Source organism: Xenopus laevis, chromosome 4L (assembly GCF_017654675.1).
Source record: "Xenopus laevis strain J_2021 chromosome 4L, Xenopus_laevis_v10.1, whole genome shotgun sequence".
Lineage (NCBI taxonomy): Eukaryota > Metazoa > Chordata > Amphibia > Anura > Pipidae > Xenopus > Xenopus laevis.
The window spans coordinates 736,764-756,612 of NC_054377.1; the positions used below are offsets into that span (position 1 = coordinate 736,764).

Consider the following 19,849-nt stretch of genomic DNA (forward strand, 5'->3'; position numbering starts at 1 on the left):
TGGATGATGTGATCCTTTCGTTATTTAATATGTGGAGTAAGGCACCGCCAGACCTTCAAACTTTCACAAATCTCACATAGGACTCTGGAGAACCAATTGCTGATTCAGTGATTCATTTATTCAAAATTGCACAACATGTTTCCGGCCTAGTGGCCCTTCCTCAGGTGCTCAGATACATATAACCCCCTGAGGAAGGGCCAGTAGGCCCGAAACATGTTGTGCAATTTTGAATAAATGAATCATTGAATCAGCAATTGGTTCTCCAGAGTCCTATGTGAGATGCTTGATCCATGAAGCTTACTTAGAATCAAGTACAAGGTTCTATTTTACTATTACAAAGAAAAAAGGAAAATCACTTTTAAAAATAAGAAATATTTGCTTAAAATGGACTCTATGAGCGATGCCTTCCCGTAATTTTTGGATAATGGATTTCAAGGTTTTGGGTTTCAACATAAGATGCTGTAGGTCTAGATATATAGACACTTTGGTAGAACATCTTAGTATAGTTCCAGGGGTACCCAGGGCACAACTAAGCACTCACCCTAACTGACCTTCAGACTGGGCCCCCTTAGCTCATAACAAGGTTACAGATATATAGAAACATTGGGGTGTCACCCTGCTATAGTTCCAGGGGTACCCAGGGTACAAATAAGCACTCACCCCAAATCTCCCCCTAACTGACCTTCAGACTGGGCCCCCTTAGCTCATAACAAGGTTACAGATATATAGAAACATTGGGGTAACAGTCACCCTGCTATAGTTCCAGGGGTACCCAGGGTACAAATAAGCACTCACCCCAAATCTCCCCCTAATTGACCTTCAGACTGGGCCCCCTTAGCTCATAACAAGGTTACAGATATATAGAAACATTGGGGTGTCACCCTGCTATAGTTCCAGGGGTACCCAGGGCACAAATAAACACTCACCCCAAATCTCCCCCTAACTGACCTTCAGACTGGGCCCCTTAGCTCATAACAAGGTTACAGATATATAGAAACATTGGGGTGTCACCCTGCTATAGTTCCAGGGGTACCCAGGGTACAAATAAACACTCACCCCAAATCTCCCCCTAACTGACCTTCAGACTGGGCCCCTTAGCTCATAACAAGGTTACAGATATATAGAAACATTGGGGTAACAGTCACCCTATGTCTCAAAGTCAGGCTGGGCCCCCATCTACCTCCCTATGAGGAACCAGCCCCACAGTTTGCTTTCATTTAAGCTTTTATGTAGTTACTCCTCCCGACTGTAGGTACTTTATTCAGCTCTGGTTTGTACTATATATTTCACTTACCTGACACCAGCAATGTTGATTTGCCTTTGGCTTTATGAGGAGAATAAAAGACGGTGCAAGAATATTCTCCTTCATCATTCAGTTGAACCTGCAATATGTGAAGTCCGGCATCACCAGTTAGGAGGTCTTTCTCTGGTATAAATGATCTGGGATTGTATGGGATTCTAGTCTTGTCCTCGTACTTATACACAGCTCGTTCCATTCCATAGAAGGGTTTCATGGTCCAGATGACAGCGAGAAGTTCTGGATTGAGTGTTGGGTTATTATCAGTTGTTATGATACATGGAATGAATACAGCTTTATCCTTTAGCGCTTTTATTGGGGACTCAACCATTTGGACTTCAGTAGAATCTATCATATTTAAAAAACAAAACAAGAATATGAACCAATATTGTACAGATGGGGCAGATTTATGATGAACTAACATTCTGAACTATAATATACAGAATTAATAAGTGAAATTTTAAATGATATTTAATTGAGGGGCCAATTCACCAAGCTCAAGTGAAGGATTCGAAGTATAAAAACTTCGAATTTCGAAGTGTTTTTTGGGCTACTTCGACCATCGAATGGACTACTTCGACTACGACTTCGACTTCGAATCATAGGATGCGAACTAAAAATCGTTCGACTATTCAACCATTCGATAGTCGAAGTACTGTCTCTTTAAGAAAAAACGTTGACCCCCTAGTTCGCCGTCTAAAAGCTACCGAACCCAATGTTAGCCTATAGGGAAGGTCCCCATAGGCTTGGCTAAGTTTTTTTGGCCAATGGATTATTCCTTCGATCGAATCACAAAATCCTTCGACTTCGATATTCGAAGTCGAAGGATTTTCATTCCCCAGTCGAATATCGAGGGTTAATTAACCCTCGATATTCGACCCTTGATGCATCGGCCCCTTAATGTTTCCTACTTTCCAGAGATTAAAGCTTCCAAATCCAGTTGAAGAAACAAAAAACATGGAGTCATTGCCCGGCCCCGTATTGATTCCATAAGGAGCCAAGCTGTAGTGTAAGAGATAGGAGAGATTAGTGAGACCAGGTCAGGCTGGTGCCCCATATCCCTTTATCTAAAGCTCTGTGTTGGGGTCCCTTTCTATCACTGATTTTGGGGGGGAGGGGAGTTTATTATCTCTATTATAAATGCTATTAACCGAGGAGGAAATTGCAGGCAAAATAATTTACTACGAAAAGAAGTGATTGTAATCAGTTTATAATTTCATTAAAGGGGAACTATTGCGAAAATAAAAATGTAATATAAGTTTCCTCATACTGAAATTAGAAACTTTCTAAATATAATCAATTAAATATTCTGCATCGTTTCTGAAATAATCAAGTTTATCTTCACTATTCCTCTCTCAGCATCTGTTTCTCTTCATTCTCTCTTCATGCAGCAGTTGGTTGTCAGATATTCACTGACAGTTAGATCCAGTATATCTTATAGGGGGGCTCCTTTCCTAGCAGATGTATTAGAGCTCACTCAAATAACTGATTCCAGTACAAACAAAATAACTGCCTTTTGCACAAATCCTGCATGTAGAGAGACATGATGTCTGGTGAGTTTAATAGAGTGACCTCTAATACATCTTCTAGGCAAATGGAGCCCGGCCCCTATAAGAATATTTGACGTCGGCGTCAAAATTTGCATTCGTGAATTTTTCACCGTTTCGCGAATTACACAGGAAATTCGCAAATTTTTCAGCGAAACTGGAGAAATTGGCCCATCACTACTTATCACTAAACCAAGGGGCCCATTCACTAAGCTTGGGTGTAGGAATAGCGGAAAATAGAGGAAAAAAAATTAGATTTTCGAATGTTTTTTTTGGCTGCTTCGACCATCGAATTGGCTAGTTTGACCTTCGACTACGACCTTCGACGTCGAATCGAACGATTCAAACTAAAAATCGTTCGAATATTCGACCATTCGATAATCGAAGTACTGTCTCTTTAAAAATTTCTTCGACCCCCTAGTTCGCCACCTAAAACCTACCGAGGCCAATGAAGGTCCCCATAGGCTTTCCAAGGTTTTTCTGATCGAAGGATAATCGTTCGATCGATGGAGTAAAATCCTTCGAATCGTTCAATTCGAAGGATTTAATCGTACGATCAAACGGTTATTCCTTTCGAACGAACGAATTGCGCTAAATCCTTCGACTTCAATATTCGAAGTCGAAGGATTTTAATTCGGCAGTCGAATATCGAGGGTTAATTAACCCTCGATATTCGACCCTAGGTAAATGTGCCCCCAAGCGTCCTTTGGCCAAGTGCTTCCCATGTGCCTATATAACATTTATCTGCAGGAGGACCACTCGCAACTGATCTGAGCATGCTCACTATCAAGGGAAGCAACACAGTAAAATAGGCAATAAAAGTCTCATTCCAGGCCGGACCAGCCACACCCGAAATATGATAGGCGTTATATTTCAACATTAAAAATCAAAAAGAAAAAAACTACCTTTGATCTGTTCCAACAAAGGACACACATAACACATTGTATTGAGAAGACGAATACGTGGAAAACATGTTGTTTGTCGCCTTTAATATCAATTTAAAGTGATACTGACACTGAAACACTTCTTTACAAAATATTAATGTCAAATTTACCTATTGGTCATGCTGAGCGTTTTTCACGGATAGTTCTGCTTTTATAAGTACCGTTTATACTCGAGTATAAGACGAGTTTTTTAGCCCCCAAAATATGCTGAAAAACTCTACCTCGGCTTATACTCGGGTCAAGCGCAAAAACGGTTGCCGGCGTCCAAGAATATTCGCCGGCGTCCAAGAATAGTCGCCGGTGTCCAAGAATAGTCACCGGCATCCAAGAATAGTCTCCAAGAATATTCGCCGGCGTACAAGAATGGTCGCCGGCATCCAAAAACGAGACGCCGGCACCTCCAATGGGAGCAGATACCCTCAATTTTTTGATTGAAACTTACCAGAAGCTGCTGCATTTCTCACCCTAGGCTTATACTCGAGTCAATAAGCTTTCCCAGTTTTTGGAGGTAAAATTAGGTACCTCGGCTTATACTCGGGACGGCTTATACTCTAGTATATACGGTAATTGTTACTTGAAGTTCCTTAACCTGACAGTTTTGCCAACCTGACTGTCCCTTCTCCACCTGTCAGTCAGAGCTAGAATATGCTGCTCAAATATGGCTGCACCCTCACAGAGGAGCATGGGGGATCAGATAGCTAATGTAAAGCATTGGGCAAATAGTATTAATTATATATATAGCAAACAAAGACATATGTGTTATGATAGATGTAAAAAAAAGTTAAGGTATCAGTGTCTCGTTCAGTCAAAATGGGTACAGTAACTTGTCTTCTCTAATGACAAAATCTGGAGGTTCAGATAATATTCAGCTTTAAGAGCCAATACAAATCACAGCGGAAGTTCTCTAAGTCACTGTCCAGACTGCTCACCAGTTTCTCCAGAACCAGTTCTTCTCTATAGCCGTGAGGAATCTCCTGGGCTGCAAGGATTGGTTTTGGACCCAAGTGTCTTTCATGACCGCTATCAATTTGTGTAACAACTGCACCCATATTTGCGCCATTGCAACTGCCCTTGTGGTGCCAAAATTAGCCCTGTTTTTTGTGCAAATGTGTGCAAAATGAAAAGGCAGAAAAAGTCATCTTTGTTAAAGTGTCGCATGGGGGATCATATCAATCTATGTGTATATAGATATATATATCCGGTCATATTTTGGTGAATTTACAATGTAATGCTTATAAGGTATAGTTACATTTAGGGTCTGGATCCCCATGCGACAGAGAGGGGATTTTGTATATAAAAAAGTCAATACATACAAGTTCTTAGCATTTCTGCATCTTCTCTTCCATGCTAATTACCCACAGACACAATTGCCTTATAACATTAACAGGGTTATGTAAGAAAAGACACTAAGGGGCAGATTCACTAAGCCTTGATTTTGCGCTAGCGTCCGCTTCGCTCGCATCGCCACACTTCGTTAGATGTAAATTTTCCCAGACAACACTAATTCACTAACATGCAAAGTTGTGTCCAGGGCAACGAACGCTGCCGAAGTTGTATTAGTGTTGCGCTAGCGTTGGCTAATTTACATACGGCGTGCAGTTAAAGTACAATGGACGTATTTGCTGCAGCAAATATATTACACTACACAAGGCCAGGGAAACTTAATAAAATCAAATAAAGTTGTTATATTGCCCTACACATGAGCCCAGTGTATAGTTTATGTGCCATATGTTAGGAAATGTAGGGGGGAAGGAGGGTACCCTACAGCGTTTTTTGGGACTTGGAAACATTTTCAGCTTTTTTTGGACCAAGTCCTATCTAATCTATTGCACTTCTCCTGGTCTGAGGTGGTAAAAGCAAGTCTGGCGCAAGAGGTAACGATCAGTAAAATGCGCATCTTAGTGAATTTGCACAGTTACGTCCTTTCAACAGAGCGCAACTTCGCCTGGCGTTAGAGTGCGAAGTTGCGCTAGTGTCTATCTCCTTCACTAGCGAATTTACGCCTGCGCCTGTTAGTAAATCGTCGAAGTACCGAAATTACGTCATGTCACTTCGCCCTTTAGTAAATTTGCCCCAAAGGAGCTTATGTACTAACAATTTGGATGTTGCCAAAACTACACAAAAACAAACCAGTCAGTGACTTTGATGCAATTTTTTGCAGCAAACTATTCAGCAGTTTTTTTGGTGAAGCAAAATGGGGTAGATTTACTCATCACTAATCTTTTCTCTTAAAATTCACGTTTTTCGTGAGATATATGAAGTGTGAAACCACAAAAATCTTTAAGACAAAACTTTGGCCAGTAAAAGTTGCCCAGGTCCTATATGAGTTAATGGGAGTTGCGCTGATCCTACTGGACTTTTTTTTTTTTTTTTAGCCATTCAGTGTTTTAGAGGTTTTCAGATACTTTTTTTCCCCCTAGTAGTTATCTGAAAGTTTTTCAGAGGTTTTTGAATTTTTTACTGCATTGTTCTTTTTTTTTTTTGCATTCTTGCTTTTTATATTTGGATCTTTAATAAATGACAAGGTACTTGTGGTTTTAGAGAAAATAAGTTTATTGGTGGTTTGAAACCCCTGTAAAACCACTAAAATGAGAAAGTTGCCCGGGTTTTGCTCGGGTGCAGTAACCCATAGCAACAGGTAGCATTTACTGTCACCTGTTTAAAAGCAAACATCGTATTGGTTGCTATGGGTTACTGCAAATTTAATGCCTGTAATTACATATGGGGTTAATTCTTTTTTGCCTTGACAAAGCTTCTAAGCAAAACCCCACCCTCTATTTTTTCAATTTTCTATGAATTTTATCTATGGATTGTGACCGGATGAATTTTTAACCCACAATGAATTTTTGGTCAATTTTCAATTACTCCTTTTTAACTAGTCAATTAATTACCAAGTCTCGTTTTTTATCCTATTTATTGCACTGCACTTGAAAAATTGCATCTTATTAATTAATCAATGAATGAATTTATCTATTAAGGGGTGGCATTAGAATCTATTGGTGGGGTAATATACCCTTTTGATTTAGGAACTATCAATTGTTTTTTATCACCAGCCTTTGTGGCTAACTGATTTCACATTATTTATTTGCACCAGCACTTTACTTAATTTATTAGATAGCACCTCCTTATTAATTATTCTCATTATTATTAACTAGTCCTACAATTTAAGGTTTGAGTTAACTTGGTATAGATACTATTTGGTGGGGTTTCTTTCTCTCTCAAAAATTGTTAATTTGTTATCTTATGTGACTTTGTCAGACCTCTACCTATAGTTCAGGTTAAATAAGGATCACATATATATATATATATACATTTTATGGGAAAATGAAACTTCTAGTGGGTGTGGATTTTTGCATTGGGGTGGGGTCGGGAACAGCATTTTTTTTACAGAAATAGTCACACCAATTATATGTTTTTGCCTTTCACGACTACCTGTTCTAACAGGTACCAGCAAAACCCATTCGTTATATTTGGTTTTATTTCATATTAGATACAAATCATGTGACAATCCTTGAGACCTAAGTCAACACATCCACATCATTATCTTCTTATTTACACACCAATATCTTATGCTTTTGGTTAAGGACGCGTGCTCTTGGGCAGGATTATATGAGTAAACTATTTTACAAGTGACAATTAAGAGTGACTCCAATGCTAAGGTTTGTTCCCCTTTAAATTAACTGTCAGTAGGATGTAGAGAGGGATATTCTGAGACAATTTGTAATTGGTTTTCATTTTTTATTATTTGTCGTTTTTGACTTATTTAGCTTTTTATTCAGCAGCTCTCCAGTTTGTAATTTCAGCAGTCTGGTTGCTAGGGTCCAGATTCCCCTAGCAACCATGCACTAATTTGAATAAGAGACTGGCTTATGAATAGGAGATGGGTAATAAAAAGTAGCAATAACAATACATTTGTAGCCTTACAAAGCATTTGTTTTTTTAGATGGTGACCCCCATTTGAAAGCTGGAAAGAGTCAGTTTAAAAAGGAAAATAATTCACAATCTATAAAAATATAAGAAAAAATGAGAGCTAATTGAAAAGATGCTTAGAATTGGCCATTCTATAACATAATAAAACGTAGGGGCAGATTTATCATGGGTCGAATTTCGAAGTGTAAAAAACATCGAAATTCCACCATCGAATTGCATTACCTCGATATTCGAAGTCGAATTTTTTTTTAAGCGAATGTGGCCATATTCGGTCGAAGCAAAATCGTTCGATCGTACGTTGAAATCTTCCGAATCCAACGATTCAAATGATTTAATCGATCTATCGAACGATTTTAATTTGGCTTCTAAAAACTTAGCCAAATGTTGGCTATAGGTTCTAGGAGGTCCCCACAGGCTAACATAGCAATTCGGCAGGTTTAAGGTGGCAAAGTGTCGAAGTCAAACTTTTTAAAGAGACAGTACTTCGATTTTTTTTATTTACTTCGAAAGTCGAAGTCGAATTTAGGCCTATTCGATGGTCGAAGTACCTAACAATTAATTTGACATTCAAAGTTTTTAAATTTGAAAATTCACTTCGATCCTTAGTAAATGTGCCCCGTAATGTAAAGGTGAACCACCTCTTTAAAGATGTTTTGTCATCCGTGGGGACCACAATGCTGGTAATATTCCTGGTAGACCGCAACCTGGCTGCCAGAAGTTGAAATGGCGCTTTGTGGCCATGAATTCACAAGTCTTGTGAGATGAGACTTCTGCTATGGGCCTGGTCTGCTCTCCCCACGGCTCCTTCTTGACTCTCCAGCAGCGCCCAGGTTTTCCCATGGCAGCCGGAGCCTGGGCTTGACAGCAGGAGCTCAGAACGCATGGGTGCCGGGAGAGGCGAGAGCGCGCAGCTGCTATGCAGGAGGAACAGTGGCGTAACTAGTTGTTACTGGACCCCATAGCAAATTCAATTTAGGGCCCCAAAATATTTATAAGTTGGCCTATTTTACCAAGATATATTAAAATTGCTAATTAATTAGGGTCTCGCTGGGCCCCCTACACTCCTGGGCCCCCCTGCAACCGCAGGGTCTGCTTCCTCTATAGTTACGCCCCTGAGGAGGAAGATGAGAAGAACACGGAGCAGGATCACAACCACTGGTCCAAGTTGCCCAATCCCCTGGCCAATTCCTCCGGGTACCTCTGGGAACCTGCACCAAGTAATGTGACAGTGGCCACCCTGCTCGTTCTGAGGGGCAGCAGCAGTTCCGTGAGTATTGACTGACCAGTGGGTATCCAAAATTCCCAGTGCATGTACTTAAACATAAGCTGTAAATCTCCCCACTGTCAACACTGCCTGGCTGGACATCAATCATGGCCACCTGCAAGCTCTGCACTTCACAAGCCTTTGGGGTGTCTAGAATTATATGATTTGCGGTTAAACCCTAATTATCGCCTTCTGCAACAGTTCATTCCAGGCTGGGATAGTTTTATGGACCCCTCCGTTGCACTCACAAGATGCTTTCTTAATCCCTACACAATGGTACTAGGAGGTAGGATTGTTAAAAAGCAGTAGACGAGTCACTGTGATTGAGTGAAGGTGCCAATGGCTTATCAGTCAGGGAAGGAGGGCTTCACTGACACCATTGGACAGGGGAGAGAGACAGCTAAAGTGGGGGAGAGAGAGACCCAGGAATAGAGAATAGAGAGACACACAGGCGTAGAGAAGAAAGAGAGACCCAGGGTTAGAGAGAAGAGAGAGAGTTGGTCATTCTGTGCCTTTTCAATATGGCAGTTGTGGGTATGTGGGAATATACAGTGGAAAGTGTAGCCTAGGGGTCTCAGCTATTGTTAATCTGCCACTGTAGACCAAATCCGTAATCAAAAAATTTAAATTGCAAAAAAAAACCATGGATGGGCCCCTGACCACTATGGGCCCCTAGGCTATAGTCTTGGATAGAATTGGCATTAATCCACCCCTGGGTGTGGCTGCTGAACGAGAACTTGCTGCACATTAACCTTTCACATGCCCTTCAGCATCTCACCCAACGGGTAACAGACATGAAGAGGAGAGAGAACTGCGTCACAAGTTGGTTATAATAAGCAAATGACAAGCCGTTGTCTATGTGGCACCTGTTGCTTCAATATAAAGTGACCGATAAAGTCGTATAAAGAGCAGCAGCTGTGACTTACCTGTGCCCCGGAGTGAGAGGTGAAGCAGTAGAAGAAATAGGGGGATCGGGGGCCTCTCCCACCCCCCCAGGGGCCTCATCTCCCCCAGCTCCTGTACGATCTTCTATTCCAAATGTAACGTTGCTTCAGTTTTCCAGGACAAATACGTTTTACTTTCACTTTACTAGAACTGTATTAAAATGAAAGCAGGTCTATAACCAGGAAGCAGCTGGGAGGGTCGCACCCTAATTGTATAATAGTTATATAGTAAGGATACACAGACTTCTGAATTGCCCCAGTTACTTACCTGCTTTTGTTGCTCATTGTTTTCTCGAGGGAATTCTACGTAAAAGTCGCACAGTATTTATCATTCCCAACATTCAGGAACATTTACACATGAAACTCACAATTCATTTAGCTGGAGGCTAATATATATATATGTGTGCACAGCACTCACTGTGCTGGGGGTTGGTACCCACTCACTTTCACTATAATATGTGACTGGGATGGGGGGCCCATGGGGGTGTCAGAGGGTCAGACTGTGGGCACGGGGGAGACCCCTGATACAGCAGCCCCTGTGGTCCTGGACCCCCCTTTCCGATGTTGCCTCTACCCTTGTGTCCATTCCTTCTACACTTCTCTCCCTCGGAATTCTTCTTCTCTATTCGACTATTTACTTCTTCCCTCTTCTCTTCTGCCCCCCATTTCCACTTCATTAAGGTTCTTCTTTCCTTCTGACTCTTGATTTAAACATTTCCTGATCTTTTCACCCAACAGCCCCCCCAAACAATTCTTCATTTCTGATCTGCTCTTCCCATAGATCTCTGTTTCTCTATCAATTATATTCTCTCTGCCCTCTACACTCTGCTCTTCCCTTTCTTCTACAATCTCCATGTTTCCCCTTTAAATCCTTGTTCTGTTTTCTCTCTCGTTTCTTCATTTATTTGCCCACTGGCCTCTCTCTTATCTGAAGGTTTTCTTTCTCTTTCTTAAGCTGCCCATAGATGTTGAGATTTGTAAAAGATCAGATCCTCATCGTGAGACCACGATCTTCTCGGAACGATCGTACGAATTGACCATCAACTAAAAAGACCAATTTGGCAGGAAAACAAAGGGGAGCTGCTTGGCCCTGCAGACATAGATACATTGCACTGGGACTGACAAAGATCTTTTGACCTGGCCGATCAATTTCCTGACAGATGTCGGCCGAAAAATCGTAAGATGGTCGATCGTTCGAATCCCACTAACTGCACGATAATTTCAAAGGATTGGTCGGACTTCACTAAAATTGTTCGGCAAGAGAAATCTTTGCCTCTATTGGAAGCTTTACTATCTGTTACCTAATGATCTAAATCATTCTCTTTCTTATTTGTCACCTAAGGATCTAAATTATTCTCTTTCTTACTATCTGTCACCTAAGGATCTAAAGGGATAGGTAAGTAGGTGAAATTCTGACTGGGGGGTGGGGAGGTGAAGTAGTGGAATGTGCAGGTGAGACCCACACCTCTTTACATATAGTGGTATTGACTGTTTCCTTCCTGAAAAAGCTCTCAGCCATTAAGCTCTATTTCATGACAACGTTGGATTCCTAATGTGCCCCCCGATGTGTTTGGCAAACAGTAGGCAAATATCTTGTGGTGTCCCATGGCTCCAGGATCTTCTCAGATTTACATTGACTACTGGGTAAATAAGAAGAGGATGAGATTCAGTCGATGGGAGGAGAAGACTGGGGCAGTTTAGGAAGGTACAATGAGACTGTAGTCACTATATTGTGTGTGTGTACTCCTTTAAGAGAAGGATCCTTTGAGGGAAGGTACAGCAGAGAGTGTTTATTCCACATGGTGGTGGGTAAGTTTCCCCTCTGCTGCCAGGCTACAATTACTCAGAGTTAAGGTCCCCCCTATTTCCTACAGTTTATTTTGTGCTCACGCTGTTTTGTACCCCCACTCTGCAGGAAAAAGAGACAAAGAGCTGGAGATTGGGGACAAAATATTGGGGGGGGGGGGCTGCCTATGGGACCCAAATCAAAGCTAACAAAGCCCAATGTGTCAGACAGGGGTGACTCAGATACACCCACTTCAGCACCCAACTGGATTTCATATTACACATGACCCTGGTGATGCCCCCCGAAATGTCTAAGTGACCCCCACTCAGTGTCTGTGTGTTATTCACATGTTCCCAGTGCAGAGAGTGAGCGTCAGCGATGGTTCTTTATTCACAGTCACACCGGGGGTGGGGGTGGGGCTGAATAGGATGTTTATCAGGAAATGAAACTCTCAGTGATTCCCCTGAGTGAGGGTGAAACTCAGTGCAGGAAACTGACCCTCTGTGTAATAATTCTGCTGTGTCTGTCTGTGTATATGTGTGTGTGTGTGTGTATATATATATATATATGTGTGTGTCTGTGTATATATATATGTGTGTGTGTGTCTGTGTGTATATGTGTGTGTATGTGTGTGTGTGTCTGTGTGTGTGTGTGTGTGTGTGTATATATATATATAGTGGGGAACCTCTCACCCAAGATCTTAAGGGCTTTGTCTGCTCTTCACATACAGAAAAATGATCCCACAGCCAAGCATCTTATTTTCCAGATTATGGCAACATACAAATCCTCTCTGGAGAAGAACACAATTAGTCTGATTTAATTCACACCCAGGTGGCCTCACAGTAAAGAACCCCTTCCTATGCTGATGGTGAGATCTCCTTTCCTCCCCACCAATGAATCACTCATTCCCCTCTCTTGGTAGGGAATCCCATAACCTGACTGGCCTCACAGTAAAGAACCCCTTCCTATGCTGATGGTGAGATCTCCTTTCCTCCCCACCAATGAATCACTCATCCCCCTCTCTTGGTAGGGAATCCCATAACCTGACTGTCCTTACAGTAAAGAACCCCTTCCTATGCTGATGGTGAGATCTCCTTTCCTCCCCACCAATGAATCACTCATTCCCCCTCTGTTGGTAGGGAATCCCATAACCTGACTGCCCTTACAGTAAAGAACCCCTTCCTATACTGATGGTGAGATCTCCTTTCCTCCCCACCAATGAATTACTCATTTCTCTCTCTTGGTAGGGAATCCCATAACCTGACTGCCCTTACAGTAAAGAACCCCTTCCTATGCTGATGGTGAGATCTCCTTTCCTCCCCACCAATGAATCACTCATTCCCCTCTCTTGGTAGGGAATCCCATAACCTGACTGTCCTTACAGTAAAGAACCCCTTCCTATGCTGATGGTGAGATCTCCTCTCCACCAATAAGTGGTTTGAACTAGAAGTTGCAGAAGGAGGAGGATTATTTTGGATTTGTGGCCACATAATGCAGAGGTAGATGTAAAGTTGAGTATGAGAAGCTGCTAAAATTGGCCTTTTTAGGGACATTGTATGGGGGGTTTGTATTGGGGTTCTAATTAGAAGATCAAGAAAGGTTCTTGGACATGAGGGAAGGCAAGAGAGAATTTGACATATTAGTATATAAGAGAAATAAGAGAAATGACTGATCCTCTATGATCCTCTCCAGTGTTGCCAGTGAATATCAGGTGTTCCTCCATCTCTATAGGCTTCTGTGTTATGGGATGGGACCTTTCCAGTATTCAGTTCATTGTGGTTTTAGGAAAAATGCCTGAGGTCTTCGTCTAGTTTCAATGTCCTGATTTCTATCACTGATGATTTAATCTGATTTCTCAGCCTCATATCCCTATATCATGTCATATGATTGTATATTATATCCCACCTTGCTATTCATTATGGACATTGCCTTTCAGATTTATTGCCCAGTCATGTGATGCCCCCCCATTGTGCAGTTCCTTGGGCATCATTAACTCTAGTTCTTCCACCATGTTTGCCCAGTCATGTGACTGATGGGCTCCAATGCCAAACAATAAGCCATCAAGTGACTCTAAAAATAAAATAAATTACATTTCCAATAAGCAGTCGTTTATTTCTGTACACTTAAAAACAATCCTTTACTAAATACAGTTACATTCACTTCGAAATGACACAGTCATCAAACACATATATTTGTTGTACCCTGATGTACCACATCTATCATTTAAGGGGCAGATTTATCAAAGGTCGAGGTGAATTTTCAAATGAAAAAAATTAGAATTTTGAACTATTTTTTGTGTACTTTGACTAGGGAATAGTCCAAATTTGAATTTGAAAAAAATTGGAAAATTCGAATATCAAAATTTATCATGTACTATCTAAAACCTGCCGAATTGCTGTTTTAGCCTATTAGGGACTCCCTAGAACCTATTTGGAGTCAATTGGTGGACTTTGAAAAATCTAAGGTTTTTTTGGGAAAAACTTTGAATTGTACAATTCAAATTCGCTATTATTTTGATTCGTACGATTCGAATGAGATCGAAAACTGACCTATTCTGCCAAAAAAAACCCTTCGATTTAATTTTGGTTGGTCTTTTTGAATTCGAATTTCGAAAAATTTTTCAATTAGAAATTCGACCCTTGATAAATATGCCCCTAACTTGTTTGGCCTCCAGCATTAATAGAGACACCAGAAAATATTCCCATGATAAAACCAGAATATACAAAAAAGTAGCAAAAATGTATGAAATGTTATGGATTCATGAAAAGTACCAAATATTGAAGAGATATTGCAACGTACAAGTGGAACTGGCAATAATATAAATAGGCACCCTGCTGTCAATGTTTAAAGGAAAACTATACCCCAAAATGAACACTTAAGCAAGAGATAGTTTATATCATATTAAGTGACACATTAAAGAATCTTACCAAACTGGTCTATATATTTATGTAAATCTTGCCCTTTTACATCTCATGCCTTGAACCACCATTTTGTGATGGTCTGTGTGTTGCCTCAGAGATCACCTGACCAGAAATACTGCAGCTCTCACTGTAACAGGAAGAGATCACCTGACCAGAAATACTGCAGCTCTAACTGTAACAGGAAGAGATCACCTGACCAGAAATACTGCAGCTCTAACTGTAACAGGAAGAGATCACCTGACCAGAAATACTGCAGCTCTAACTGTAACAGGAAGAGATCAGCTGACCAGATATACTGCAGCTCTCACTGTAACAGGAAGAGATCACCTGACCAGAAATACTGCAGCTCTCACTGTAACAGGAAGAGATCACCTGACCAGAAATACTGCAGCTCTAACTGTAACAGGAAGAGATCACCTGACCAGAAATACTGCAGCTCTAACTATAACAGGAAGAGATCACCTGACCAGAAATACTGCAGCTCTAACTGTAACAGGAAGAGATCACCTGACCAGAAATACTACAGCTCTAACTGTAACAGGAAGAGATCACCTGACCAGAAATACTGCAGCTCTAACTGTAACAGGAAGAGATCACCTGACCAGAAATACTGCAGCTCTAACTGTAACAGGAAGAGATCACCTGACCAGAAATACTGCAGCTCTAACTGTAACAGGAAGAGATCACCTGACCAGAAATACTGCAGCTCTAACTGTAACAGGAAGAGATCACCTGACCAGAAATACTGCAGCTCTAACTGTAACAGGAAGAGATCACCTGACCAGAAATACTGCAGCTCTAACTGTAACAGGAAGAGATCACCTGACCAGAAATACTGCAGCTCTAACTATAACAGGAAGAGATCACCTGACCAGAAATACTGCAGCTCTAACTGTAACAGGAAGAGATCGCCTGACCAGAAATACTGCAGCTCTAACTGTAACAGGAAGAGATCACCTGACCAGAAATACTGCAGCTCTAACTGTAACAGGAAGAGATCACCTGACCAGAAATACTGCAGCTCTAACTATAACAGGAAGAGATCACCTGACCAGAAATACTGCAGCTCTAACTGTAACAGGAAGAGATCACCTGACCAGAAATACTGCAGCTCTAACTGTAACAGGAAGAGATCACCTGACCAGAAATACTGCAGCTCTAACTGTAACTCTGTCTGTTAATTGGCTCATGTGACCTAATGTATGGTTTGTTTGGTTTGTGGCACTTATATTTTAAAATGGCAATTTTCTATTTATGATTACCCAATGGCACACACTACAAGAAAAGTATATTATTATGAAAATGGTTTATTCATACCTCCCAACTGTCCCTTTTTCGGAGGGACAGTCCCTCTTTTGACAGCTCAACCCGCAGTCCCTCATTTGTACTGGAAAGTCCCTCTTTTCTCTGCACTGAACAGCCAGAAAAAGAAACAAAGTTTCTCACTTAATTGGCTTTTAGCAGAGAGCCCAGAACAGCTAACAGGTGCAAATAAGATACTTTGTAACAATTTTGAGACACAAAAACACAGTTTAGATAAGGAGAAATATTTTCAAACTTTCATAACCTGCCAAATTTTGTAAAACAAACATGGTAATTAGGGGGTGTGGCCACAGATAGGGGTGTTGCCAAAAAATTTGCTCGCTACGTGCGGGAAAAAAAATTTTGTCCCTCTTTTTACTTCCAAAATGTTGGGAGGTATGGTTTATTTACATGAAGCAGGATTTTACACATGAGCTGTTTTATGCAATATCTTTTTATAGAGACCTACATTGTTTGGGGGGTATAGTTTTCCTTTAATAATAGGTTTAATTGTTTTTTTTTTCTTACAGTTTGAGTATAATATAATATAAAAAAATTATCAGTTTGTTCTTCAACCAAACATTATTTCCTGCTGCAAACCACCCAACCAAGCGACGTGTCACACTAGTGCAGTGCAAATTGCAGCTTAATGTTGGAATCAGCCAATTAGAACAGCGGAAATCTGTCAGTGACTCACAGCATCAGAGTCTTGTTGCACCTGTAAAATCAGTGTTAGGTTGAAGAACTGACAGATACATTGCAAAATATATAACAACGTTAAGAACATATTTGTGAGACAGAGGAAACATCTTCAGGTTCCAAACACCATCACAATCGACACATACAGAAAGTTTCTTGCACAAATTTATAAAAATCCATATAAAACGTCTAAACAAATAACTTATTTCACAGTCCCAAATTCCAATCCTTTTTCTCAAATCTGACTTGGTGAATTTTCGAATGAAAAAAATTCGAATTTCGAGGCTATTTTTCCAGTACTTTGACTAGTGAATAGTCCAAATTTTATTCGAATTTGAAAAAAATTTGAAAATTCAAGTATAGAAATTTATCATGTACTGTCGCTTTAACAATTCGACTTCTACCTGCTGAATCACTGTTTTAGCCTATGGGGGACCTCCTAGAACCTATTTGGAGTCAATTGGTGGACTTTGAAAAATGTAAGGTCTTTTACGGACCTATTTGATGGAAAGCGGATCTATTCGACCAAAAAAAAAATTTGACTTAATTTCGGTTGGTCTTTTTGAATTCGAATTTCGAAGTTTTTTTCAATTCGTAATTCGACCCTTGATAAATCTGCCCCTTCGTTTAGACAATCGCGTACATCTGGAGTACAGATGAAATATCATGTGAAATAAAACTCAATACAAAACTATAATAGTGTGAAATACAAATACACAACATTAAATATTCCGTTTATTTACAGAAGTGCGACCCCATGTTCCTGGGTAAATCACAGCTTTATAAATAAGCCCCGGGGCAGAAAAATCCAGACAAGAGGTACAGAGACTTGTGTCTCCAAAACAATAAAGGGGTCACCCAGGAATCCTGATTTAGGGGGTCATTCCTTGAGCACCTTGTGCAGTGAGAGAAAGGGAAATAAAAAGTACCCTGGGGAATTCCAATGGACCCACCTGTCTCCCACATGGTACCCCCAATTCAATGAGATCCCCCTGTCAGACAGCCTGGGGGTCATTCAGTTAACCCAAAAGCATCTCAGCCAGTGGGTTGAAATGAGAGAATGTAAACAAAGCAGCCCCTCGCTGTACCCCTTATTATACCTCACCTACATACTGTATACTACAGATACAAATGTATATAGGGCAGTACTTAACTTTACTTTTCCACCATTAATTGCCCTATAGTGTTACAACTGGGAATCATTAAACACATTAGTAGTGGTGTGGCCCCTTTAAGCACACAGTACCCTTTAACCCCTCATCCACCACGTCCAGAGCTTAGAAACCATTAATAGTGTTGATTTATGTTCCTGTTCCTCCTTCTAATCCAAAAACCTCAATTATTTTTAATCCACCAGCAAAAAAAAAAAAAACAGGAAAGAGGCTCTCCAATAATAAAATGCAACAAGAGCTGACAATTCACATTGTTTGTGTTCTGCTGGTTTCCAACGGCTGCAAGTTAGCACCACCCACTGAGCCATTAGTATTATTACAGGTATGGGACCCGTTATCCAGAATGCTCGGTGTAGATATCAGACACTCGGGACCTGGGGTTTTCCGGATAACAGATCTTTCTGTAATTTGGATCTTCATACATTAAGTCTACTAGAAAATCATATAAACATGAAATAAAGCCAATAGGCTGGTTTTGCTTCCAATAAGGATTAATTATATCTTAGTTGGGATCAAGTACAAGGTACAGGTATGGGACCTGTTATCCAGAATGCTCAGGACCTGGTATTTTCCGGATCAACGATCTTTCTGTAATTTGGATCTTCATACCTTAAGTCTACTAGAAAATCATATAAAAATGAAATAAAGCCAATAGGCTGGTTTTGCCTCCAATAAGGATTAATTAGTAGGGATCAAGTACAAGGTACAGGGATGGGACCTGTTATCCAGAATGATTGGGACCTGGGGTTTTCTGGATAACAGATCTGTAATTTGGATCTTCATACCTTAAATCTACTAGAAAATCATATAAACATGAAATAAAGCCAATAGGCTGGTTTTGCCTCCAATAAGGATTAGTTATATCTTAGTTGGGATCAAATACAAGCGACTGGATTATTTGGATAAAATGGAGTTTATGGGAGAGATTCCTAATTAAGAGCTTTCTGGTTAACAGGTTTCCAGATAACAGATCCCATACCTGTATTATTATGCTTTATTTACACAGTGTATCACAGAGGTAATTGCACAAACATTTACACAGATTGTTTATCTTTCCCAGTGGAGCTAACAATCTAACTCCCATTCATGGAATTCACAAAGTGAGCCAAATACCTCAACTTAAAAATAATAATTTCCCCTGTTTCTCAACAAGTGCCGTGTATAGGGTTACACTGAACATACATTTGTGATTTTATGTAAACATAGTAGGGGAGGTCAGTGCTACCCCTCCCCCAACAGCAAGTGGGAACTGGGGCAGTGACCCCAATTTCTGAGATCTCTTCTCTGTTCCAGGAATTGTCTTTATTTCACAAATCCATTAGTGTTCAATACATGACTAAGGGGGTTATTTAGTAAGGTCCAAATGCGAAAAACTTTTTTTACCAGAAAATCAGAATTTTTGTAAAATTAAAAAAAACTGATTTATTATACCCCAAGGATGGAAGAAGTCAGAATTCCGAAAATTCAGCATCTCAGACCTGCCGAGGTTGTATATAAGTCGTTGGGAGAAGTCCTGAAGATATCCTGATCTGCGCTGGGTTTCGTGCAAAAATCGGATGATTTCGTGCAAATATATAAAAAAAAAATCTGATTTTTTTTGGTGCAATTTTTTGGGAAAATGTATTGCTAAATAAGGGATTTTGATAAATAATCTCTTAAGTGTAGGGTGAGTTGTCACTGCCAGACCTTTGTCTCCATTGGGTTCAACAACACAGAAATCAGGGTGGGACTTGCCCGGCAGGTCATTGGGGAAAAACCCGGTAGGCCCCGTCCTTCATGGGCTCCTCCAGTCCAGATCCACTCCCTGTACGACGATCCTGCCGCTGCTTCTGACCTACTTACTAAGAAGGTAAGAGGGACGGGAGGGGGTTGTGGTTTAGGAAGGACACGTGAGGAGGTCTTTGGGCTGGTAGCTTCCCTGATGGGCCCCAGGTCCCCTAGTCCAACACTGATAGAAACTCACTGTAGAATAGAATCTGTCCCGAAAAATTCACAAAAAACTGTGATTAATTTGCGAAACACATTGAAGTCAATGGGCATCAA

At 40.7% G+C, this 19,849-nt stretch overlaps 1 protein-coding gene across 1 annotated transcript in view; it reads right to left on the reverse strand.

Annotated features, from left to right (window-relative positions):
* Positions 1-10,090, reverse strand: part of LOC121402884 — a 30,856-nt gene extending 20,766 nt beyond the window's left edge. The window contains exons 1-2 of the mRNA XM_041589643.1: positions 9,909-10,090; positions 1,295-1,645 (exon numbers count right to left, since the gene is read on the reverse strand). Coding sequence (XP_041445577.1) covers positions 1,295-1,645; positions 9,909-9,987 — 430 coding nt within the window. The 5' untranslated portion in view covers positions 9,988-10,090. The remainder of the gene's footprint in view (positions 1-1,294; positions 1,646-9,908) is intronic.
* Between the last annotated feature and the right edge of the window lie 9,759 nt (positions 10,091-19,849).